The sequence below is a fragment of the Nannospalax galili genome, unplaced genomic scaffold, assembly GCF_000622305.1.
Source record: "Nannospalax galili isolate Female #2095 unplaced genomic scaffold, S.galili_v1.0 scaffold674, whole genome shotgun sequence".
Classification (NCBI taxonomy): domain Eukaryota; kingdom Metazoa; phylum Chordata; class Mammalia; order Rodentia; family Spalacidae; genus Nannospalax; species Nannospalax galili.
The window spans coordinates 1170940-1196764 of NW_008335202.1; the positions used below are offsets into that span (position 1 = coordinate 1170940).

Sequence of the window (25825 nt, forward strand, 5' to 3'; positions counted from 1 at the left end):
CCCCTGTGCCTCACTCTTCCTGACATTTGTTATTATTCTTGACTCCACATCTGGAGTCCTGTAATTTGTTTAAAAATGACACAACATATTAAGTTAAAAGCCACTGTCACATGGAGCATAGCTAACCTTTCTGATAATTGTATTAGTTCTAGAACTAATCTGTAGACATAAAAGAGTAAGGTAATCTTCCTCAAAAGTGTCTCAGAATTCATTAAATTCCATGTATGTAATGATATATGTAGTTTTCTTTATTCCTTCACTCAGAAGTTATTTTGTAAACATTTATCATATAGTTTCAATAACTACAAATGTAACACTTCTTTATGTGCTGTGAAGAAAACAAGAGATGTTGAAAACAGGGACTTTAATTTGATAAAGGTAACATTTCATGACATGATAGATATTCACTAATAAATGTAAAATAAGGATGTGTATGATATAGTAGGCTATGTATAGGCCCACCCGAGAAAAACCTCCAGGTAGACATGAATGGATACAGAAAGAGAACACCTGTCTCAAATGCAGGTAAAATACTATTTTCAATGTCTAGAAGCTAGAAAGTATGCCTTGGTAATGGGGTTTACAGAGTAGCAGAAATTTTGCTTTATGTCTTAATAACTAAAAGCCTGCAGTTAAAAAAGGTTCAGAATCTACAGCTGTATGTTTCTTCCACCTGGAGCCACCTCATTCCATGTGGGCCAAGCCCACTGAATTTCAGATGTGCGTGTTTTTTCAGACACAGGGGACTCAGTGGGGACTGTGTCCACTCTTGCATCGTCTGTGTACCCATGCTCTGTGCAGTTTACTTGTTATTTAGGAGTAGTACACAAAGCAAAGCAACCCTTGAATGTTGCTGTTGGAATCCTATCTTTGAATAGTCCATGGGTCTATCCAAAGTCCATGTGGTCTGTGGGGACAGTGAGTGTGATTAGAGCATTACAGAGTGTGGTAAAGAGTTGTGAGGAAAAAGAATTCTGTCTTGAGTTTCATGACAAGTCCTAGAATTTGATTTAAATCTTGAAGGATGTATCTAATTCTTAAGGTGAAGATGGAGGAAGGGGAAGCATTACAAGAACATGAAACACGATGATGAAAAGGAAGTGAGAAAGCAGCACTGTGAACTAGAAATGAAGACCAGTTCAGTTTAGGGGAAGGTCAAGCTGTATGGAGAGCAGTGAGAGAGACTGGGACCAGAGCCAAGGCCTGGTTAAGTGGGCTGGCATTTCACATGTCAGTAAGGTTCCAGAACTACTATTGACACAGGTGGGTTAGTCACACATGAGGGTGAGTCAGTGAGTTTGGTCAGAACATATGAGTAAATATCAGCATCACTCCGCAAGAAACGGGGACTTGGAGACCTGGCATGAACTGAGGCCAAGCGTGGTTAGAGAACAAGATGTGAACTTAAGTTTCATTTTAAAACCAATTGCTCTGGGGAAAGGGGGGTGTCCATTAAAACAAACATACATACATAAATACATAAATTACACTTTAAGAAATTGAACACAGGAGAAGATAACAGCCCACTGCACATGAAGAGAGACAGTAAGAGGGAAGAGAGAAAATTTTAAAGCTGGGTGGAAATGTAGTAGAGACGGTACTGTGAAAAGGTCCCTAAGAGAATGAGGCTCAGGTGAGAGGTGGCATAGAAAATGAGTCACCAGGCATGAGGGTGAGTCAGTGAGTTTGGTCTGTCACAAGCTTAGTATACCAACCTACTCCCAGGCCCTAAATACAGGACCAATGTTGTAACAGGGAAGCTAGATCTAACATGCACATTGAGAAAACAAAACCCCCTGTGATTACTGGTATCTATAGCTCATGTATGTTTTCCCAGCTGCTAACTTCTCAGACACTCTTACCCTCAAATGACCTCCTATCTGGCAGCTGGAGTTACCAGGAAAGGACACATTTTTGGATGGGAATCTGAAACGGAATCACCAGTCCAGTGATCCGAGTTCTGGTCTAGAATATGAGATCTTCGCCCAACAAAACAAAAGTAGCTGAAAGCACACCTTTTTGCGAGGGTGGGGGGCATACAGCCCTGAACCATCATAGGTACGGATACCTTCATACCACCATGGGAATGGATTCCTAAACTAATTCATCTACTACAAACGTGGGCAGAGGCTGCATGGAAGCAGGGGAAAATTCGTTACGCTCACGCCGCCCCAGACAGACCACAAGGGATTGCGTAGCTCAGGGGTTGGACGCTGGCTCCAGGCACGCTGCATACCGACCACAGGGCTCATCGCGGTCAACCTGGGTCAGTTCCAAGGCAGACGGGTTCCGAGCAGAGACCCGGTCACTACACAGGCGGAGCGAGAGGTGCTCGGAGCAGACCCCGCCTCCTCGCCTACTACATCTCCCAAAACTCATCGCGGCCACAAGACCTCTCTGCTCCGGCGAGGAGGGAAGACAGGAGGCATGGGATTGGAAGTCCGAATGCAGGCACCGCCCGAGTGGACGCTGGTGGGGAGATCTGTAGGGATTGGCCAGCGGGCGATCGAGTCCCGCCCACGCATGGTGACGACAGTCAGCCTTCTGGTTACTTAAGGCGTCGTGGTCTCGCCCACCCCGCCTTCGCTCCCGCGCTAGAGAGAAACATGTATCGTTTCCGATCACAGCTCTTCACGGGGATTTCTGCAGCCGCCACCGCCGCCTCTCACCCGCGCCGCTCCTCGCCTCTGTTGTTAGCCGGAGACTCGCCTCTCAGCCGCCCGCCGCACAGGCGCACGAGTAGACAGTGCAGCTCTATCGGCTGATCCTCGCTGAGCTTCGAGTGTAGGCGGCACCGGGCGTCCCACGATGCCGAAGAACAAGAAGCGGAACGCTCCCCACCGTGGTGGCGGGGGTGGCAGCGGCTCCGGGGCGGCCACGGCGACGGCGGCCACTGCAGGTGAGGGGCAACCCCGCGCCGGCTGCCCGCTAGCCGGCCGGGTTGCGGGGCTCCTTCCTGGGGTGCGGCGGGACTTGTAGTTCGGCCTCCGCTTCCGGACGGCTGCGACTACAGGACGCGTGGTACGGCTGAACTACAGTTCCCAGCGTGCCCCGGGCGCCGCGCCTCGCGCGATTTGGGTCTGGCACGCGGGACCAGGACTCGGGCGCGGGCCGTGGGGGCAGGGAGCAGTGGGACTTTGGGCTGGTGGGAACCTCGGAATAGGGGTGACACGGACCTAGGCGGGCCTGGAGCTGTTCTCCGAGGCCGTTGCTCGCGGTCCGAACCTCTTCCTCTCACCGAGGGTGGGGCGGAGCTGGGTGGCGTGCTGCTGTCGCCGGCCTCCTGTGACCCTGGCTCCCACGTGGAGTTCTCGGAAGTGCCGAACGTCCGGCGGGTTTGGACCGGCTTTTGCATCACGCGGTCTGGATTTTGCGCGACGTGGTCGGGGTGACGCAGAGGCATGAGTGGCTTCCATCCTCTGCTTCCCTGTGCGTCCCGCTTGTGTACCTGGCGGCGTGGAAGCGTCGGATGCTGAGGCCGCTGCCCCACCCCAAGCGCGGTCCCTACCCTTGACCGGTATCTGCAGAAACCCGGAGCCTCCACAGCTCCGCTGCCACCAGCCTGGGCGACCTCCGCTCGGCGGGGCTCAAACCTGGTTCTCCTTTGTGCGTTCTGTAGACTCTGCAGCAGAGGCGGAGGTGATGAGAGGCCGAGGTTGCAATTTGACCAAAGTTTAGGGTTCTTATAAAGTTTTCGCTGTCAAGTAGCTTTCCTGGATGGATAGGTGCTTAGTTGAACATATAGTTCCCTATTTAGTAACCGTATGTTTAAAAAAGGACTCCAGTGCTGTGTTAGAAGACACAGCACTAAACAAGAGAAGTAGTAAACTGGATAGTCATCTCATTGTTTGGTTGTGATTATGGAGTTGAGTTTGGAATGTCCTCAGAAGAGTTCGCATCAAGCTAATATTAGCCATTAGGTATTTAACATAATTGCCTCTCTGTTCATTCAAATAATACGGCTTTGTTCATTAGAAAATATGCCAGTTTTCTTAAAGATTATTGGAAACTGGCATTGAAAACGGATTTGGAGCAGCCTGAAATCTCATGATCATGTATTGAACATTTAATAACCGACAGTGGGAATAGATTATTGATGTAAAAATTTCCTTTTTGTTTAGTTAGCTTTCTTCTGGGTGTCATGAAACTCACTGTTTAAGATATGAAACATTGTGGTATGTAGTTGTGACTGAATTGATAGTGCTTTCCTTTCTCTGAAATTAATGCTTGAATTCTGTCTTGAAGAGCCATATTAGTGTTACTGTTAACATTTGCTTTTGGTTGAAGAGGAAATAATGGAGAAGCATAGTGGTTTTGAAAATGGCTATGATGTTGACTGTGGTTTTTGAATCACAGACCCTGTTGCCCTTCTGCAGTGTTCTGGCAAGCTTCTTTACCTTACTCCTTTGGTCAGGACTTAAAAGTACAGGTTTCAGGTGGGTGGAAAGAATTGCTGCTAGCCTTTTGCCTCAAGGCTCATTTGACCTATCATCAAACCTGGTCATTGCTGTCTTAAATGGTGCTTAATGGAAAGCAATTACTTGATTAGTATGTAAAACTGCATGCTTTGACATTGTTACGTGAAGGTTACCTTTTGCTAGTGGAACTGGGGAAAACATGGATGAGATTAGCTCTTTTGTAACTTTCTACCTTGGTCATGTGAATATTTACTCCACAAAGAAATAACTAAATAGTTGAGTAAAAGAGGAAGTTATTACAGATTTTACTTACCTTACTGATGTTTGACAGAACAAATGAGATTTAAATGAGGTCTCTATTACCAAAGGGGTAAGCAACTTATGTTCATTATTTTTATGGAGACTCTTTTTAAAGTAAGTGGTGAATTCTAGGAAGCCCAGAAAGTTGATGTCATACAAGTGACTTGTACAGAACTACTGTATTTTGAAGAGTTGGGGTCTTTTTTGTTTGTGGTTTTTCTGGGTTTTTGTTTGTTTTTATTGAGATGGTCTCAGTAGCCTGGCCTAGAAGTCACTCTAGCCCATGCTGGTCTCGAGCTGGAGGCATCCTCCTGCCATAGCCTACTCTTGAGTTCTGGAATTACAGACATAAAACCACCAGATTTCTCTCGAAGATGGGATTTTTAAGGAAAAAAAATTGTGATACTAAGCCCTCTAGAAATAAAGAACTTCGTGTCTAGAGTGCCACATCATTATCGATACCGGGGATCACAAGGTAAGTTCGACTTCAATGTTATAAAATGTATTTCCTTGCTTTTTAAAAAAGTTGCCCCCCCCAAGTAATTTATCTTAAGTCATGTGTTGTTGCTCATACCCATAATCCCAGCACTTAGGAGGCTAAGGCAGGAGGATGCTGTGCTTTCAAGGTCAACCTGCCTGTATAGTAAGTTCCAGTACAGCTTAGGCTCCACAGTGAGACTGCCTCAAAAAGTCTGGAATAAAACTGTCTTCCTTCAACTCCTTAATTCTGTTTAAAAATACAACATGAACAAAACACCCATTTACTTCCCAGTTAGCTGTTATTCTCATTGAGAAGCATATGTCTTGTGTTATCTATGCTTTGAAATGGTTTAGAAGTTTCATCTTTCATAACAAATACTGATGCCTCTTGTTAGGTGATGTTTTTCTGAAGTTGGTTTACACTGTAGGTAGCTGGTCTTGAAGCACAGATTAAGTAAATCAACTCATTTTAGAAATATTTATGCATATTCTTTTGTGATATAATCTATTTAGAAAAAATTCTGACTTTTTATTACTGGATGGCTCTTAAATAAATTTTGGAATTCCCAGGTTAAATATTTGCATATATGCCAAAACCAGAAAAGTCACCTATCTCTGTCCTTTTTCCTAATAGGTGGCCAGCATCGAAACGTTCAACCATTTAGTGATGAAGATGCATCCATTGAAACAATGAGTCATTGCAGTGGTTACAGTGATCCTTCCAGTTTTGCCGAGGATGGTGAGTTTTAAACTTGGACCTTGCAATACAAAGATGTTTTAGGTGGGGGAATTCCTACATACGAGATATGCTAGTACTTTTCTCCAATCTGCTTTTTTTCTACTTAATGTTATAGTGTTGGTTTATATTCTGTAGGACCAGAAGTCCTTGATGAGGAAGGAACTCAAGAAGACTTAGAGTACAAACTGAAGGGATTAATCGACTTAACCCTTGATAAGAGGTAGGAGGTGTTAAACCTTCCATTCTGGATGATTCTAACCAGTTAACCTTATTATATAATTTGGCCACGTCTCTGGTACAGCAGTGTGTTTTTCTAAAGCTTGATTTGTTTATTTTGGATGATGGAATGTTTCTTACTCCTTTGGACTTCTGATGTAGCTGGTAACAAGCCATTAGATGTAGATTGATTTGTATTACACATTGTTCTAGTATAACAGTACCTAGGTTAACCATACTTAATTATAATTGAAATTGATTTGTTGAATTAAAAATTAATCTTCAACTAGAAATGAAATTTCAAATTTTTGTCCACTGAGTTTGTTATGGGCATGAAAACTATCAAAGGTAAACCGTTTTTTTCATAGTACCTCAAGAATTAAACAGATAGAATTAGCCCAGGAGATACAGCCTGCATTCTAGACTTTAGTAATGTTCTGTGAATTTAGCTGAGTATGGTGGTGTATACCTGTGGTCTCAGATACTTGAGAGGAGGCTGAGAGGTAAGAGATCATTTGGACCAGGAGTTGGAGACTGGCCTGGGCAAAATAACAAGACCATGATTCAAAGGGAATAGAGAGAAACTATATTTAAAAATTGTGACTTTATTAAAATATGTACCGTATAACATGCCCTGTATACATTGAAACTATAAAATATTAGATAATCATTTAAAGTTGTGGCTATTAAAATAATAAAGAGAAAAGTGCTCAGGTATAAAGTAACTTAAAAGCTTTTCATGTATTAAGGTAAGTTATAAATGAAAATTATATTATTGAAAAATACTTAGTGCTTGATGACAGATTTTAATGAGCTATAAATAGAGATTAAGCTATGTCTTTAAACGTCATTGATTGAAAAAAACAAAAAATAAAAAATGGTGGGCATGTGAGTTCAAGGACAGCCTGGTCTCCATAGTTCTAGGCCAGCTGGAGCTAAAAGTCAGTGATTCATAGCATATACCTAACTAGATCTTTCTCTTACATTTTGTTTTAAATAGTGCGAAGACAAGGCAGGCAGCTCTCGAAGGTATTAAAAATGCACTGGCTTCAAAAATGCTTTATGAATTTATTCTGGAGAGAAGAATGACTTTAACTGATAGCATTGAGCGCTGTCTGAAAAAAGGTAACACAATTCTTGAGAGACTGTCACAGAACTAATAAGAGATTTGTTATTTTCTTACAGTAGCATTTTTGTTCATGACATTGAACCACCAGCTCACTCTACGGTGATCAAGGAATATGCAGGCCTGTGAATAAGGAATGTACAGAGTAAGATGTTAGAAGTTCTTTTTGTTTATGTAATAAACAGATCAAAAGTAGAACTGGGTAGATTGTCATCCTTTGTTATATCAGAAGAGGTGGTTGCTGTTCTCAGTTGCATAAAGAAGGGTTAAAATAGTGTGTCATGCTGCAACATAAAATACTGTTTCAGAAGACTGTCTTTCTTCAGTCTCTAAACAAAAAAGCATCACAGTCGTCTAGCTCATTTCCTCTTGCACTTAAAAACATCAGTTTTACACATAGTGTTAACATCATTTTTAGGATACCCTTACCATATTTGAATTCTAGAACTTTGTGATAGAAATTCTAGAGTTCATATTGTAAAGATGGAATTTCTAAGATTAAAGAGAAGGGGCTCTGGAGATAAGATGACTCTGCTAGTAAAACGCTTGCCTTACAAGTCTGGGCCTGATTTTGATCCCCAGAACCCATATAAAGCACAGCTGGACATGGTGGCTTTCACTTGTAATCTGAGTGCTACGCAGGTAGACAGGTAGACCACTGGGGCTCACTGGCTAGTCAGCCTCACCTACTTGGCAAGCTTCTAGCCAGTGAGAGATAATTTCTCAAAAACGAAGGTTGGGCCTAGGGAGATGGCTCAGTGGGTAAACGTGCTTGCTGAGCAAGCCTGACGACTTTTTCCTTAAACCCATATAAAATACCGGATGTAATGGCTCAAATCTGTAATCCCAGTTTTGCTATGGTGGAGACAGGCCAGAAACACAAATGACCAGCCCAGTGGCCGAAACGAGACTCTGCTTTAAAACAAGGTGGAAGGAGAGAAATCAGCTCCCCTAAATTGTCCTCTGACTGCCACAGTGTGTACTATGTTACATACCCTACCCCAGAATAATAAATCAATTAAAAACAAAGTGGATTGCTTCTGAGGAACAACATCTGAAGTTGTCCTGTAGTCTTTATGCACATGAAGACATGTGCACCTATACAAACCTGAGTACTTGCATCAAAATGCACATGTGCACATACACAAAAGATTAAATAAGAGACCCTAAAGATTTGTCTAGTGTTGCCTGGTATTGCAGTTTTAGGAACTGTTAAAAGATAAGATTCTCATCTGTCAGTTTACCTATTTTGTCATTAATGAAATAATTATACAATCAAAGATGTAGGAAGCTCATTTATTTAAATTGAATGAACTTTATGTCTTTATATTTCTTATTTACTAAGGGTAAGCATACCTTAAGGAACAAGAAAAGTCAGGTAGCTTCAAGCCTCTATAACTTGTGGTATAGTTAATAGTAAAGCTGCTTTTTTGTTTTATTTTGTTTTGTTTTGTTTTTTTGAAATAGCAGTGGTTTTTTAAAAGGTATGTTACATTGAAACTCTCACAATGGTAGTTGTGAGAGACAGGAACAAGGACAGGCTACGAAAAGTCAGGTGGCGTCAAGCCTCTATAACTTGTGGTATAGCTGATAGTAGAGCTATTGTTTGTTTTGTTTTTTGTTTTGTTTTTTTGAGATAGCAGGTTTTTTTTTTAAAAGGTATGTTACATTGAAATTCTCACAATGGTTGTTAAACTAGGTGACTTTAAAATTCCACTTCAGTCTGCATTACAGAATTTTAGTTTATCGGGTAATTTAAAGTTCCACATTTACCTAAACCCTTTAAAATTGATCTGCATTTATGTTTATGAAGAAGGAATCTCTTACTTATAATTTCTTGTTTTGTTAAAAATCGTTAGAAGGGAAGCCCTGAAAGATGGCCTTTTGTGCCATGAAAGTACATAAACAGTACGTGAGAGATGAAGGGCTGCTTGAACACTATTCATGTGAGCACCCTAAGGAATTAGAAGTCAGAAATTTACATGAAACACATGGTTTTGCTTGTCAGTATAGTACCCTTTCAAGATGGATGTACTTTACAGATGAGAAAATATTTAGAGACTAATTAAGTGAAGATTGTCAGGTAAGGGCCTGATCGTGGGTTTGAATGAAGTCTGTTTCTAACATTGGAGTACTTTAAGGCTGGAGCATAACAAGGATTTTATAAATACAGATGCTACCTTATAATTGAAACATTTGGAGAATTACTGTCTTGATAAATCTACTGAGAATAATGTGTCATGCTTGATCTTGGCCACTTTTACAGGGAAGAGTGATGAGCAGCGCGCCGCTGCAGCGTTAGCCTCTGTTCTTTGTGTTCAGTTGGGCCCTGGATTTGAAAGTGAGGAGATTTTAAAGACTCTTGGACCAATCCTAAAGAAAATAATTTGTGATGGGGCAGCTAGTATCCATGCTAGGCAAACTGTAAGTATTAAGATTTTAAAAGTTTACAGATCTATCCAGACATTATACCTCGCTATAGTATTGGGTTTTTATTAATATCTTATTTGTCTTTGTTTTAGTGAACAAACTAAATATGACAAATTTTCTTACATTTTCTATTGTTCCACAGTGTTCCATATAAGACTAAATTGAAATTTCATCTTTGAAATTAAAGATTAAAGATAGTATACTGAGTTATTTAGGGCAGTGGTAGAGAAGTTTAATTGGAACTTACGGTAGTTTAGACACTAATGTTTATTGGGTCATTATTTGTTCTTAGGAAAAGCTATATTTTGGGTAAATGTAGGACTTCGTGACACTCTGGCCTGTGAGACAGTCAGCCAATTTTGGGGTTTGAGTAAACTTGGCAGTTCTCTAATTGTTTGGAACTTCCATGAATTTGGGGATTATTTGAATTTTACTAGATTTCTGCTTTGTGTTTCTTGGAAGCAGATTTGTCGTTTAAAATAAATGGCTTAGAGATGAGCAATCATTTGTTTTAAAGGTTTTTTTTAGTAGAGTGGATTTTTTGTTTTTTGTGTTTTTGAGACAGGGTCTCCCTGTAGTCCCAACTGACCTGAACTCACTATATAGACCAGGCTGGTCTTGAGCTCACAAAGATATCTGCCTGCCTCTGCCTCCCAAGTGCTGGGACCAAAGGCATGTGCCACCATGCCTGGCCAGAGAGGACTTTTTATCTGGTAGCCAAGCCTCATTTCCATCTGAATTAGAATTGAGGTGTAAAATGCCCTCAGCATAGAGTAAGAGCAGTTCAGTCATTCAGTTGTGGATGGGAACTAGAGTGAATTAAAAAGTGTTAGGATGTTTATCTGCACATACTAGCTCCTCTGATTTTAAGAATTGGTAAAGGAGGAAGTTCCAAGAGGAACACAATCACTTTTCTGATGGTGTCTTGGGAGTTTGCTAGCAGAGCTTAGACTGAAACTCACTTACCTTGACTTTTGTTTGGCCCATTCTTTCCTTCCCTTCTCCTTATACTATATGTAGTAATAGACCTAATACAGGGAAGTAGATGAGAAAAATGTCACATTGAAATATAAGGACATGTGGATAGTTACTAGGAAAATTGCAAACATTAATGTCTTCCTTTTCCTTTCCCTAGTGTGCAACTTGCTTTGGTGTTTGCTGCTTTATCGCCACAGATGACATGACTGTAAGTGGAAAGACATTTGGCTCCAGTAAGTGCAGCTATTTTTAATTGTTGAAGATGGTTGGTTGTCTTACTTCATATTCTTCTCTGTTAGGAGCTATATTCAACTCTGGAATGTTTGGAAAATATCTTCACCAAGTCCTACCTTAAAGACAAAGACACTAATGTTATTTGCAGCACCGCTAATACTGTGCTTCACATCAGCTCACTTCTTGCATGGACACTCTTACTGACCATATGCCCAATCAATGAAGTGAAGAAAAAGCTGGAGCTGTATGTATTTTCAGTTTCTATCTTTATAAGATTTTGTTTTTATATGTATGTGTGTCTGCATATATCTTTGTGCATCACGTAAGTGCCAGTGCCCATGAAGGCCAGAAGAGGGTGTAGATCCCCTTGAACAGGAGTTACAGACAGTTACGAGCTGCCTGATGGGGTACTTGCAGGGTCCTCTACAAGCGCAGCAAGTGCTCTTAACTACTGAGTCATCTCTCAGCCCGCTTTCTTTTGTTTTTTTGTGAAACAGCATTTAGTTGATGTGACTGGTTGTATTTACAATGTAATGACTATTTCTAGGCATTTCCATAAACTTCCGAGCCTCCTTTCTTGTGATGATGTAAACATGAGAATTGCTGCTGGTGAATCGTTGGCACTTCTGTTTGAATTGGCCAGAGGAATGGAGAGTGTAAGTATCTAATTGGCAGTGGGGAAGCTTATGCACAAGGACCATTGCTCCATTGTCACAGTCACAAATTGGGACTTGGATAATAAGTTTAGAGACTGGTCATCTGAGGACCTGGTAATTAGTTACTTATTAGATGTTTTTTAATCTAAGGAGAAAGACAGTATTTGTAGGATGAAACTATCTTCATCAAAGAAATTGTCTAACAGGATATTTCCAATAGGATTAACATGGTATACTATGTTGCCTGCCTTTGCATTTCCATTGTAGGCCTGAATCAGAAATATTTAGGGTCTTACAGAACACACATGTGAACTGTCTGTAGCTCCCCCACCCCATCTTTAGGAAGGAAAATAAGCTGAAGCTGTCAACACCAGTGATTCTCCTTAGATGAAAAATTGAACTCAAATACAATTTGGGGGCGGGGGGGGGGCGGTTAATGGCTCTTTAACCTTAGGGCACAGAAACCACATGTCTCAGATTTGATGCTTTCATTTCTCTACTGGCTAGGAATGGTAACTTCTTGAAATGCATCTTAGAAATGAAGTAATAATGCAGTTTAAATTATACATTATATTTGTATAAGTTTTGTAAACATAGTGTTTTACCACCCAAATGTCATTTGTTCTCTGACTTAAGAAGCATGTAGGATAGTCAGGAGAACTCATCCAGATGTGTATGATAAGGGGAAAATACTTGTCAAAGGACAAAAATGAATTAGGTTACAAATAAGACCTGGTCTGTTTTTTTATTTGTTTTTATTTTTTAACTTACAATAAGTTTTTTTTTAATTAAAAAATTTAAGTTTAATTAAAAGAAGGCTATGGGTATCATTTTGTGGTAGAGTACTTGCTTAGCATGAGCAAAGCCCCAGCACTGCAAAAAAAGTTAAGAAAGACATAGGAAGGTTTAAAATAGTTCTTGTAGCAAGTAAAGAGTAGTTAATTATTCAGAGACTTTTGTTAATACAATTCTGTGATAGTAAAACCTAGAAATTTTACAGCGTAATGAATTCTGCTTGAACCTTGGGAAAAAGTCTTAAAAAGATGATTTAATTAAAGTTGGATTTTAAAGAATAAGTTAGTTAGATTTTATTTTTTTTTTTTTTTTTTTTTTCGTTTTCGAGGCTCTGGCTTGTTTATGTGGCTCTGGCTGGCCTGGAGCTTACTATGTGGACCAGGTTGGCCTTGAACTCATAGAGCTCCTGCCTAAATTTCTTGAGTGCAGAGATTAAAGGCATGTGCCACCATGCCTGGTGAGTTGGTTAGATGTAGCTTTGATCAGAGTTGAAGTTAGGAATTAGTACTCAAAGCTTTGTGAATGCTCTTCTCTTCCACCTTCCTAGTTGAGGAATGAGAGAGAAAAAGTTAAAGACTCAAAGCATACACCTTGGGGCTAATTCTTATACCTTACATACTGTATTTCAGAAAGAGAAACTTCGCATTCTTTTTTTTTCTTTTAAATTTATTATTATTATTTTTTTTATATTATGTGTATGCATGTATTGCTTGGATGTAGGTAAGTGCACCCATGTCATGCAATGCCCTCAGAGTTCAGAAGAGGCTGTTGGATTCCCTGGGACTGGAGTTACAGACAGTTGTTAGCTGCCATGTGGGTGCTGGGATTCGAACCCAGGTCTTATGCAAGAACAACCAGTGTTCTTAACAGCTGAGCCGTCTCTCCAGCCCCTTTGGCATTCTTGATTCATGCATTTACTTACAGGAAACTCGCCCTGTGTAAAAATATCGGTTTCCTTGATGAAGATGCTGTACTTCAGCAGGATTAAAGAGTTTTTGTATTTATGTTTGAGGAGAGCAGAGTAAAACCATTCTAGAGATCATGTTTAGCTCTTTGCAATGCATCGAGAAAGGATCAGTTCTATTTAATATATGGTTTCAACATGGTCTCTTTTCCTTTCTTTGGGCAAGGGAACAAACCCAGTGCCTCAGGCTTGCTGGACAGGTATTTGCCTGTATTAAACTACACCCCTGTAGATTCATTTACCCAGCAGTGCAAAGAAAAAAAAAATCCAGAACTTGAACTTCTTGAATATCTTCAAAACAGGACAAAGTATGAAGAACCATAAAATAGAAACTGAAAAATGAAAATTTTATTTTTTCTTTTTATGTGTATGAATGGATTGCTTGCATGTATGTAAGTGTACCTGTGTCCTGCAGTGCCACAGAGGTCAGAGAAGGTGTCAGATCCCCTAGAACTGGAGCTAGGACAATTAGGTGCCATGTTGGTGTTAGGAATCAAATCTGGGTCCTCTGTTAAGAGTAGCCAGTACTCTTAACTGCTGAGCCATATCTCCAGCCTGATAAAATAGAAACTTTTAAAAGTTATCCAAGACCTAGCTTGTATTGTTTTGTTTATAGTCAGTGCTGTAGTGACGTCTATATAGAAATACTAGTTTGGGCAATTACTCTTTGTGGCCTTGGGGCTGGGAGATGGCTCAGTGGTTAAAGGTACTGGCTGCTCTTGCAGAAGACCCAGGTTTGAATCCCAGCACCTACATGACGGCTAACAACCATCCATAACTCCAGTTCCAGGGAATCTGATGTACTCTTCTGACTTCTGTAGGCATTGCATGGCATGGGTATATTTGCATACATGCAGGCAATACATTAATACACATAAAATGGAAATAATAAAAATATATAAAAAAAACTTTTTGTGGCCTTAAACTTTTTATCCTATCTGTCTAAACTCTTCGAGAAGTTTTCTGAAATTTCATTTTATCTTAATTCCATTCAACTTTTGAAATACTTAAATTTATGAAATCTATTATGGTTTGATGTGAAATAATTATCTTGAGCTGGCCTCATTTTGTATTTATATTTTGTTAGATTAAACAGGCTGTATCAGAATAGAAAGAAAAATTATGTATCGATGGATACTTTAGCATATTGTTAGTATTTCATTTAATCTTTGATAAGTCCGTGAAATGTGAGTAATATTAACTGCTGCTGTTTTCTAAGAGATTATAGATTGAAGTGGTGGATGCTTGTGATTCAAACTTAGGTACAAAATCCATGTTCAATATATGTTCTTAAATTACCTCATCTAGGGGTACGTTGCACAGCTATCTTAGATATATTTATATAAATAGTCCCTATTTGTTTAGAACCATATACAGATGACATATTCAGAGTTCCTAGAACTTAGATGCAGATGGAACATTTGAAATTCTGATCTAGGACTTTTACTCCTGCTGTACAATAATGGCTAACTTACTTATATCTCTAGAGTGCATTTTCTATTTGTTCCAAAGTAGGCTGTTTTATTACATGGCTATTCTAAGCTATGATGAAGTTTTTAGATGCCTTTTTTTAATGTGTTTGAGTGTTATACCTGCATGTATGTAAGTGCACCTGTGTTGAGCAATACCTGAGGAGGGCAGAAGAGGGCATTGGACTCCCTGGAACTGGAGTTATGGACAGTTTTTAGCTGCCATGTAGTTGTTAGGATTACAGCCAGTGCTCTTAACCACTGAGTCGTCTCCCTAGCCCTTCGGGTGCTATTTATGGGCTTTTTTTGTTATCTATTGCATTTCTTCTCTCTTTTTTAATCCTCACACACTTTCTGGAGCTTTCTCCTCAAGTATTAGACATTTCTTTTCCAAGTTTTAGTGCTTCATTAACTTAGTGATTACCAACTATCTACCAGGTGGAGTTTCTTCCATTGTTCAGATTGTATTGGTATTCCTCAACCTCAGTGTTGTTGATGTAGGCTTGATGGTTTTGTGATTTGGGCCTGAAGACTTCTGAGTGTTGAGGATGTTTAACAATGCCCCTGGCATCTACTGTTAGATGACAGTAACACCAGTCTCCCCTAGTATGAGAACCAAGAATATCTCCAGTGTGTCTGAAAGGTGAAATCACCCACAATTGAGACTGTCAGTGCCAATTAAGATAATGTATAGCTTTTCTTAAATTTTAGCTAGTCTATATAGATTTTAAAAAATCTTTCTTGGAGTTTTTGTTTTATGAGACAGGGTCTCCTTATAGTCCCAACTGGCCAGGAACTCACTAGTCCAGGCCAGCCTTGATTTCACAGAGACCTGCCTGTCTCTGCCTCCTGAGTGTTGAGATTGAAGGCATGTGCCATGTTTAGCCCTTTCATAGATCTTTTAAAAAATAGTATATAAGGGAACAAATAAGCAGTAAAATTTTGAGTGAGAAATTACCAGGCCTTGAAATAAATGTTTCTTATAAGTTATTGTCATCTTATGGTAGAATCAAATTTATTGGCTTTTAAATATAGAGTTAGTATAATTTTGGTTTGTTTTAGTATGTACATTGGGTGTATTTAGTGGGTGTTAAGTGTGACATGGACATAGGTTAAATTGAAACATTCGAGGAAAACATTTGTTGAGTTAAAGACAATCCGAAATACCAGCAGTAAAATCAAATTTGAAGAATGTCCAGAATAAATGCTTATTTTAATAGATTAAATGATTTAAATGATTTCACCTAAAAAAAGCAAATAAATAAAAAATAAAACAAGTATGAAGAAGTAGAACCATAGATTGCGCATCTCACACATTTTATTGAGAACTCTCCACTTAAGTTTGGTTATGTAATAATCTGAATCACCTTGTGAAAGTTTTTAATGTGATTATAAAATGAAGCTCAAGAAAAAACACCCCAAATAAAGAAACCTGTTAAATGTATCAATAGGTTAACAAGGTAAGCCCTTAATTTCCCCTCAGGTTTTTTTTTCCCAAAAAGAGATTAAACTGTCTTCTTCCTTTAAGTAATTTAATTATTGAACTGTTTCTTACTGTGTTTTATTGCTTATTTGAATTAATGGCACTGAATTAGAAATTACATGCTCCAAAAAGCATTACTGATTGCTTTTGCCTTTGAAATAAAAATGATTGTGTTTTGGAGACGAGTGATTTTGGATTAGGTAGCCCAAGAGAGTAGCCATTGTGTCAGTATGTGCACATCCACCTCAGAGAACTTTCGAAGCCCCAGTGACATTCACAGTTGAAGTACAATGCATGTTTGTGTAGTGCATTGAGTTTATACTTGGAGAATATTATTTTGTAGTAGCATATCTTGTAGTTAGCATTTTTGGAATTGAGCTTTTGCATAATAATAGAACTCTGTTTCTCTGTGCTTTGTACAGATCTCTGTGAACAGCATAATTGTGTTGCTTTATAAAGCTGGCTATTTTTTAGAGGTAGGCTGCAGTTTGTTAACTCCAGAAGATGTGAAAAAACTAATAAGAGCTGAAACAACAAAAAAAAAATTGCTTTTCTTGACCAGGATTTTTTTTATGAAGACATGGACTCTTTGACCCAGATGCTTCGAACTCTGGCTACAGATGGAAATAAGCACCGTGCCAAAGTGGACAAGAGAAAGCAGCGCTCTGTTTTCAGAGACGTCCTGAGGGCTGTGGAGGTAGGCTTCTGAAACGCCAGACACTTGCCCACTTTGAAATCAAGTTGTTTTAGGCTGAACTTGACAGTTATTTTGTTACGTGAATTTCAGTTTCACTCAAATAATTTCCTCATTTATAGGCCAGAACAGGATTTTAACAGCATAAATGAAGACTTCTTGAAAAGTAAAGGTACTTAATGTAGGTTTAAAGCGAATAGAGTTGAGGACATTCAGAGTGTTTCTCTAGTATATGAGAAGCCCTGGGCGGACGCCCGCCCCCTGCAAATAAGAACCTGGGGATTGAGTATTTGAGTGAATGAGCTCTAAGACAAGGGTAGTCTCTGAAGCCTAACCAATTTATTTTTGGCCAATTAACAGATATTTCTTGGGTTTAAGAGTAAATGTCTCAGCCAGGCGTGGTGGCGCATGACTTTAATCCCAGCACTTGGGAGGCAGAGGCAGGCGGATCTCTTGAGTTCAAGGTCAGCCTGGTCTACATAGCGAGTTCCAGGCCCCAGGCCAGCTGGGGCTGTAGGGAGACCCTGTTTCAAAAAGACCAAAAAAAAGTAAATGTCTCAGATTATTGCTATGCCATTAAGGCAGTTCTTTTAACAATAAATATATCTTCAGAAAGTCATCTTGACCTTCATAAGAGAGTTTATACCAAAGATGCTAAGGCCTCAGCTTAGATCCAGTTCTCATATGTTCTGGTGATTTGCAAATGTATCCTCCTTCATTTTAACATACTTGTAAATATTAGAGTCCCTGATATCTAAATCTGTCAATCAGTGGAGGCTGTAATTGCATTCTATTAGTACTTACTATGTAGACCAGTTTGGCCTTGAACTCACAGAGATCCGCCTGCCACTGCCTCCCAAGTGCTGGGACTACAGGTGTGCGCCACCACTCCTGGAAGACATCAGTATTTTAAATGATTATAGTTTGGGGCACTGTAGCCTCCAAAGAGAATGAACCAGTGAAATGTGCTCAGTGGACAACTTTTGGGAGTTGATTCTTTCCTTCTACCATGTAGATTTTGGAGCTTAAACTCAGGTTGTCAGGCTTGGTGGCAAGTGACCTTACCAGCTAAGTCATCTTGCCAATCCTGACACAGCCTTTTGACAAGTCTCTGCATATGCCAGTGAGATTTGTCAGCATTGATGTTTGAGGAAAGCATGTGAAATCCCCACATGCACCAGTGTTGATGGGCTGCTTGTCCCTGTGCTTCTTAGGCTCTACTAAAATGGCTGTTAGTCTTAGGCTGTAGGGTTCTCTGCTTCTGTTGGGTTCCTGTCAGTGACAGGGCTCACCTTGAACCACAGGTGTTGTGTCTCTTTTTCAGTGAACTTCACCTTCTCTGGAGGAGCCTACTTCCCTGATGGGTCTTTTAATTGAAGGCTATTCATCTGCTATAAAGAATTAGAAAGTTTCTCATATTTGCTGTGACATTATTTGTCTAAAATCTTTGCTGAGGGACATGTACTCCTTAAATCCACAGGAGTTGATTGAACATGTTAGATGGTTTTCTTGGTTCTGTCATAGCTCTTAAGCAGTAGAATCGTCTCCTTTTTAAGGAAAAGCGGGAGACCAAAAGAACAGTCAGTAGCAAAGCTGAAATTTTGCTCCATTGTCTTGTGCTTTGAGCAAGAGCAAATGTGTGGACAGGCCAGGGGAGAAAAGTTTCACGTAGAGCTGCTTGCTGTTAGGTTATTGGTACATTAAAAGAGCAACTTTTGTGAAGTAGTGGGAGAAATGCCAGGTGGGAGCAGTTGCAAGGTGAGTGAATAAAGGATGTGTGCCCTGAGTGGTGTTCTTTACCTGGTGAGACTGCAGTATGGAGGGGAGCAGAGATGGTAGCTGGACTGTGGAACACCTTGTAGTTTTATGTTTTGCGTTGGCTGCTGGAGACAGTAAGGGAGAGAGAACCATGGAAAAAGATTGCTTGAAAATGTGAGGACTGGGGAGATGGCTCATTGGGTAAAAGTATTTGCTGTGTAAGCATGAAGACCTGAGATTGAGTCTCCAGAAACCATGTACACATGGTAGTGAGTGTGAGACTACACACAAGAATACCACATAGTGATATTCGAATTAGGAGTCCTTTAGTAGATAGCTAGCAAGTTGGTGGTCAGAGGAGGGGGCTTGTGCCTAAGAGAACTCTCCAAGAGACTGGGGAGAAGCAGGGCAGGGCTTAAAAAGCTTAAAACCTCAATTACGTTATGAAGGGTAAAGCCAGTAACCATAGTTACACCAGACCAGGGACAGGTCAGTAACAAAGAGGTTTCCAGTTAACAAAAAATTTCGATAAGGAAAAGGCAAGCTTCTGAGAATTACAGAAACAGTGGGCTCCATGGAGATGCAGGTGTAGCTGGGAGGGAAGAGGGAGGGTGTGCTATCTGGACATGCTACCCAGCTACTTGTAAGTTTCCCAGTATTGTAGAAACAATGTGTTCCCTGAAACTACCTGCATGAGATGTTCTGCCTGGCTGGCTACAGTGGGAATGACTGGGCAAAAACACAGGGAAAAGCACAAGTCAGCTAGAACAAAATAGAATGAGTTTTGCTCTTTCACTAGTACATGACCACAATCCTGGTGCTCTGACAGGAGAATCCCTGGAAGCTCATGGGCCAGCTAGCCTAGTGTATGCAGTGGCAAACCATACCACATAGAAAATATAAGTGAAAGATTGGGATTCCCCTTGAGTTAGGGAGCAGAGGGGCTCAGTTATATTCAAGAGAGAAGAAGGAATAGATTTATAGAAGAATGTGTCTATAGAGGGTGGTTGAGAAATAATATTCTTCCTAGTGTCTTAATGTTTTCTGAAGCAATGAAGGTTGTAAGAAGAGTGTTGTTTTTTGAATGTTAGGATGTTGCTGAATATGTTTCACAGACATGTTTTCTCTTACCTCTTAATACTTCACTGCTGGGCGTTTCGATGGCCTCGCCAACTCACAGGCCATGGAAGTCTAGCGTTTGTGCTCTTCTCATTGCATTCTTCACTGTACTGAGAGAAGGGACAGACTAGATGTGGACTGGGTAGTGCTGTGATCTGTGTCTTGAGGTTTCTTCACCCCTTTTCTCTGGTCCCTGTGATAGTCACCTCTGTTCTGTGCTCTGTTGGCAGTTCCAAGAACTGAGCAGTTTTCTTTCCATATTCTGATACCATTTTGGGTTACTTTGTTATCCATTGATCCTTCCCTTTCTCTTACCTTCTTATATCTCACCACATAGCCCAGGCTGCCATCAAACTCTGAGTCTTCTTGCCTCAGCCTGCCTGGGATTACAGGTGTGCATTGTCATGCCTGGCTTTTCTCTCTTCTCTTTTCCTTCAATATTTTTATTCTTTGAGGACTTCATACAGTGTGATTTGATCCTAGTCATCCTCCCCCCACCGCTTCCCAACTCCACCCCTACTTCCCTATCCACCCAGCTTTGTGTTCTTTTTATTACTCTTTGAGTCCAAAGAGTATTTGTTGCCCATATATCTCTGGAGTGTGGAAGCTGACCTGGAGTGTGGTAGACGTACCAGGAGTCACACCCACTTGTAGCTAGCTGAGTAGCTCTTAGCATGTGAGAGGGAGTCAGTCTTCTTTAAGGGCTTCTTTTTGTTTTTGATGTTTGAGACAAGAGTCTCTCTCACTATATTAGCCCTGGCTAGCATGGAATTCACTATGTAGACTAGGCTGACCTTGAACTCACAGAGATCCTCATATCTCTGCCTTACAAGTGCTGGAATGAAAGGCGTACACTTTCATACCCAGCATCATTTTCTTATTAAACCTGAGATTTCTTGGGGTGCCTTGATGGTTGGTTTTCTCCTTTTGCATAGTCTGTATCTTCCCTCTCTGGAATCCCTCCTGTCCATCCGTTCTCTGAGTTCACTCCTTGCCTCTTTGTCTTTCTCTTTTGCAACCTCCACTTCTCCCACCCTAAACAGTACAAACATTTGACCTTTTCTTCAGGTTTCTTAAAGGGCTTTTGGTATTTGAGGTGATTCATAACCTCATGGCTTGTTAATATTTATTGAAGCTCAGTTGCGTTGAGTTTTTTGCAGCCATACATATCTTTGCAAATGGGGCAGTAATTACTAGTCTGAGCACATCTTTGATATGGAAGTGTCAGTTTAAAGTATTCCCTTTATCTCAGGATTTTTGTTTAGATATTATGTTTGTGTAGTCTCATTGGGCCATTTTAGTGCCTGTGATAATTTGGGCTCTTCTGTTATGTAGGATCGGGATTTTCCAACAGAAACTGTTAAATTTGGTCCTGAACGCATGTATATTGATAGCTGGGTCAAAAAACACACCTATGATACCTTTAAGGAGGTTCTGGGATCTGGGATGCAGTATCACCTACAGGTGAGTGATCTCCTGTTTATAGGCTTGCTTTTCTTGGGACTGAGACTTGAATGTAGCTCTCGATTTTGAAATTAACTGGATATCCAGAATGCTTCTACGTATTTGAAAGCAGTAAATTTATTTTTGGAAATAAAATGAAATACATCTTATTAGTTTGCTTTCTGTTGCTGTGATAAACACTTTGACCAAAACCAACTCTCCAAGTGACAGACCCTCACTGAGGGAAGTCAGAACAGGAACTGAAGCAGAGACCATGGAGGAAGGCTGCTTACTGGCTTTCTTCCCCTGACTTGCTCAGCTACATTTCTTACAGAGTACAGGACCCCCTGCCCAGGGATGGCACTGCCCACAGTGGGCTGGGCCCTCCTACATCAATTAACAATTGAGAAGATGCCCACAGACATGGCTTCAGGCCAGTCTGAGGGAAGCAATTCCTCAATGGAGGTGTTTCTTCCAAGGTGCCTGACTAGTTTGTGTCAGGTTGACAAAAACTAACGAGCACACATCTGAAGCAATTTTTATGTATGTTTTAAAACTTTCGAAAAAGTCTGTTGGAACGTTGATGGTACTATGTATCAGAGTAAACAGCTTTATCTAACTTTCTTGGATTTAAGGCATTCGGAAACAATTTGCTTTCATAATGGGAAAATAAGTGACTTAAGTTCATACTTACAGGTAACCATATCACTTATTATTCAGATCTGCTGTATATAGTGAAATAGGTGTTTAATATTGAGCTTTACCACATTTTTCATTTCCATTAGACAAATGAATTCCTCCGTAATGTATTTGAACTTGGACCCCCTGTGATGCTTGATGCTGCAACACTTAAAACAATGAAGATTTCTCGTTTCGAAAGGGTAGGTTTTGTGGTTTGGGTTTTTTTTAATTTTATGTGCACAAATGTTTTGTCTGTTTATGTGTCAGTGCATCCATGTCATGCAATGCCTACAGAGGCCAGAAGCAGGCATCAGATCCCTGGAACTGGAGTTACAGATGGCTGCTAGCCACCATGTGGGTGCTGGAAACAACCTGGGTCCTCTGCAAGAACCGTTTTACCATCTTAACCACTGGGCCATCTCTCCAGGCTCATGTTTTTGTTTTTTTAAATACTGATTCACACTATCTTAAGATTTTGAAAATTCTTTTTTTTTCTTAATTCTTTTTTAAAAAACTATTTCTATTTATTTTTTATGTATATGAGTGTATTGTCTCCATGTATGTTGTGCAGTGCCGCAGAGGTCAGAAGAGGGTGTCAGATTCCCCTGGAACTGGAGTTAAGGACAGTTCGTAGCTGCCATGTGGGTGCTGGGAATCGAACCCGGGTCCTTTGTAAGAGCCAGTCAGTGCTCTTAACCGCTGATCCATCTCTCCAGCCCCGAAAATTCTTAAATATAGTTTTGTATTTTATTATTGAGGTGAGATTTATGTAACATAGACTATTTAAATGTATTTGATTACAACTGCTACCTCTAAATAATTCCAAAACATTTTTGTCACCTCAGAAGAAGACCTCTTACCATGAGCAGTCAGTCATTCACCTGTCCTCCACCTCTCCACTGGCTAGCACAGTCTGGCTCTGTCTCTGGGTATGATTTACCTGTGACAGATAGTTCGTCAAATGGAGTTATGCAGCATGAGCCCTTTTTCTGTCATTTTTAACTTGGTGTGATGCTGAGGGTTCATTCACAGTGCAATGTGTCAGATTGCTTTTCTTTTTGTGACTAAAGAGTATTTCATTATATGGATATATATACTATTTTTATCCATTTATCAGTTCTTTTGGACATTTCTGCCTTTTGTTCATTGTGAATAGTGATTTGAATTCAAAAGAATTACGCATGGGAATACAGAGCCAAATTTGATATGTATTACCAGATTTCTTTCCAAAGTTACCTTTTATTTTACATGGTCTCTAACAGTGAATGAAGGCATAGAAATGTCTACGTTCATATACTAATGGCAGTCCATCACTTTTTCCATATTATTATTGTAATTTTTTTTAATACTGTATTTATTATTTTTATCTTACGTGTATGAGTGTTATGTCTGCATGTAGGTAAGTGCACCTGTGTTGTACAGTGCCTGCAGAGGACAGAAGAGGCTGTCAGATCCCCTGGAACTGGAGTTACGGACAGTTGTTAGTTGCCATGTGGGTGCTGGGATTAGAGGAACCTGGGTCTTCTGCCAGAACAGACAATGTTCTTAACCGTTGAGCCCTCTCTCCAGCCCCAGTTTTTCCATACTATTTTGATTAATAGCTAGATAAGACTTTTATATTAGTCATGGTTCATAATTTCCTTTATTATATTAGTGTCATTTTAAAAGATTATTAATTTTTTTTAGAAGAAACATTTCATTACAGCTTTAAAATACTCAGTTTCCAGAGCAAAGATACAGCTCTTTCAAAAGTAGCTATAAAATTTTTAGGTTCGCTGTTGAATTAATACAGTTATACAGTATTGAACTAGTATAAGCCCTGTAAGATGTAAAATTGAATGAGTTTTTAACCTTTAAAAAAGATCTCCATTTCATTTTAAAATATACTGTTTCTTACAGAAAGACTCATTGTTTTTGCTAATAACACTGAGATATGTTGGCTTATGCATCTCTAATCTGTATGTATCTGATTATTACTAGTCATAATCAGTTGCATTTTTATTTGGTTTGGTTGACATTTCCTTGGTATTTTAAACATTTGATTTCTTAATATGGAGTAGCCATAACTGTTTGTCTCTTAGTCTTGGTGTGCGTGTTTCAAACATTTAAAGTATCTGTAGCTTATTTCTCTCCTTTGCTTTTGGTCTCCCTGTAGCCTCAGCTGTCCTGGAACTCGCTATGCAGATCAAGTTGACCTTGATCTTACAGAGGTCTTCTGCTTCTGTCTCCCGAGTGCTGAGATTAAAAGGCATGCGCCACCACACTCGGCTTCTTTGATATTTAGAAATAAAACTAAAAATTACGTTTATTTTGTGTTTGTGCATGTGTGCAGGGGTGCACTTGATGATGTGTTTGTGTGAAGAGGACAGCTTTTGAGAGTTGGTTCTCTCCTTCCACCATGTGGGTGGGTCTCAGAGATCCAGTTCAGGTCATTAGACTTAGCACCAAGTGCCCTACTGTCTGAGCCATTTTGTTGGCCATTAATTTTTAAAATTACAGTTATTTGTGTGTGTATGTGTGTAGAGGTCAGAGGACAGCTTGACAGTAGATTCTGCTACCATGTGGTTCTAGGGATTTGAACTCAAGTTGTCAGGCTGTACTCTAGTCATCTTGCCAGCCAGTGTGATTTTTACATTTTCCCTCCATTTTATATTATTTTCCTATTTATAATATAAGGGTGTCTTATCTTAACTCATCCACGTATTTTTCTTCCTTTATTTCAGCATTTATATAATTCTGCAGCTTTTAAAGCTCGAACAAAAGCTCGAAGCAAATGCCGAGATAAGAGAGCAGACGTTGGAGAATTCTTCTAGACATCTACAGTTAATGACTATTTTCTAATTTCTTCCTTTATTATTATTTTTGCTACTTCTAATGTATATAAGCTTTAGAGATAGTTTTTATCTTGGGGTCAACTTACATACTTTTTTGTAGTGGGGTGGGTTATATTTTAATTTAATGTAAAGTATTAATTATGAGTTTATTAAATATTCTCTGTAAATGAAATTGGTAACCACAAATAAAGTGTTTGTAATATGTAATATTTGGTTATATTCTATTTATGTATAGAGGAGAAGATAGCATTTCACAATAAGAAAAATTACCAGCCAAAGGTTAACTTCTTCACACTGTTTATCAGAAGTACTGCCTGGTTGTAACGATACACGTACAAGGTATTTAATTTTACATGTGGATATAGTTTTGGGGAACTAGTTCCTCTCGAAAAGCTGCTATATTATAAGTAGAATGTAGGTATTTTGTTAACTGGCTGAGCAAAACGTATTATAACTCAGAGACTGTAGCTGCGCTCAAAGGCCCTTCTCTTCAGACCTTGTGAGTTGGTGTTAATGAGCCTGTGCCAGAAAGGAGGCTGACTTAACCCGTACACCTAAGAGCAGGAACACCTGTTTTATCTGTGGTATGAAACCTGTGCTTTTTCACTTTTAAATAAAGATCTTTTCACACTGAAAGTGTTTCTTTTCTAATAATAGAAACATTATTTATGGCTTTGAGATACTGAGTTTAAAATAAGTCAAGCCAGGTAGGAAAGCAGTGAGACGCTTTGTTTGTATACTTGAAAACGTTGGACAAAAAGTGAGACAAGCGTTGAGTACTTGAAAACACTGAAATGAAAACCAGTGCTATATAACCAGGATTCCAGTTTACTGACTTTAAAAATTTTGGACAAAAAGTGAGACAAGTGTTGAGTACTTGAAAACACTGAAATGAAAACCAGCGCTATATAACCAGGATTCCAGCTTACTGACTTTAAAAATGTTGTTTAATTGTTCCTGCAAGGTATCTTGTTTCTTATTTATAGAAAGTGGTAAGCATTTTACAAG

At 39.7% G+C, this 25825-nt stretch overlaps 1 protein-coding gene across 2 annotated transcripts; it reads left to right on the forward strand.

The window, feature by feature from the left end:
- Nucleotides 1-2530: 2530 nt before the first annotated feature.
- On the forward strand, nt 2531-25453 carry Ifrd1 (interferon related developmental regulator 1). 2 transcript variants are annotated; one of them, XM_008829793.3, is made up of 12 exons: nt 2531-2899; nt 5833-5937; nt 6073-6157; nt 7154-7278; nt 9546-9703; nt 10845-10895; nt 10987-11165; nt 11469-11577; nt 16851-16985; nt 21195-21323; nt 22088-22183; nt 24707-25453. In XM_008829793.3, the coding sequence occupies exons 1-12, from the start codon at nt 2809-2811 to the stop codon at nt 24794-24796; spliced, it is 1353 nt and encodes a 450-aa protein (XP_008828015.1). In that variant the 5' UTR covers nt 2531-2808; the 3' UTR covers nt 24797-25453. The 2 variants fall into 2 exon arrangements, with proteins under 2 accessions (XP_008828015.1, XP_008828016.1); XM_008829794.3 differs by lacking the exon at nt 2531-2899 and adding an exon at nt 5062-5193.
- The last annotated feature ends 372 nt before the right edge of the window (nt 25454-25825 follow it).

What these genes read in the sequence shown, in the direction of transcription:
- Ifrd1 (XM_008829793.3), top strand. Translation starts at nt 2,809, where the DNA reads ATGCCGAAGAACAAGAAGCGGAACGCTCCCCACCGTGGTGGCGGGGGT. An exon ending in TCGCCACAGATGACATGACT is followed by an intron (nt 10,896 to 10,986) that starts GTAAGTGGAAAG and finishes CTTCTCTGTTAG; the next exon opens with GAGCTATATTCAACTCTGGA. An exon ending in ACGTCCTGAGGGCTGTGGAG is followed by an intron (nt 16,986 to 21,194) that starts GTAGGCTTCTGA and finishes TCTGTTATGTAG; the next exon opens with GATCGGGATTTTCCAACAGA.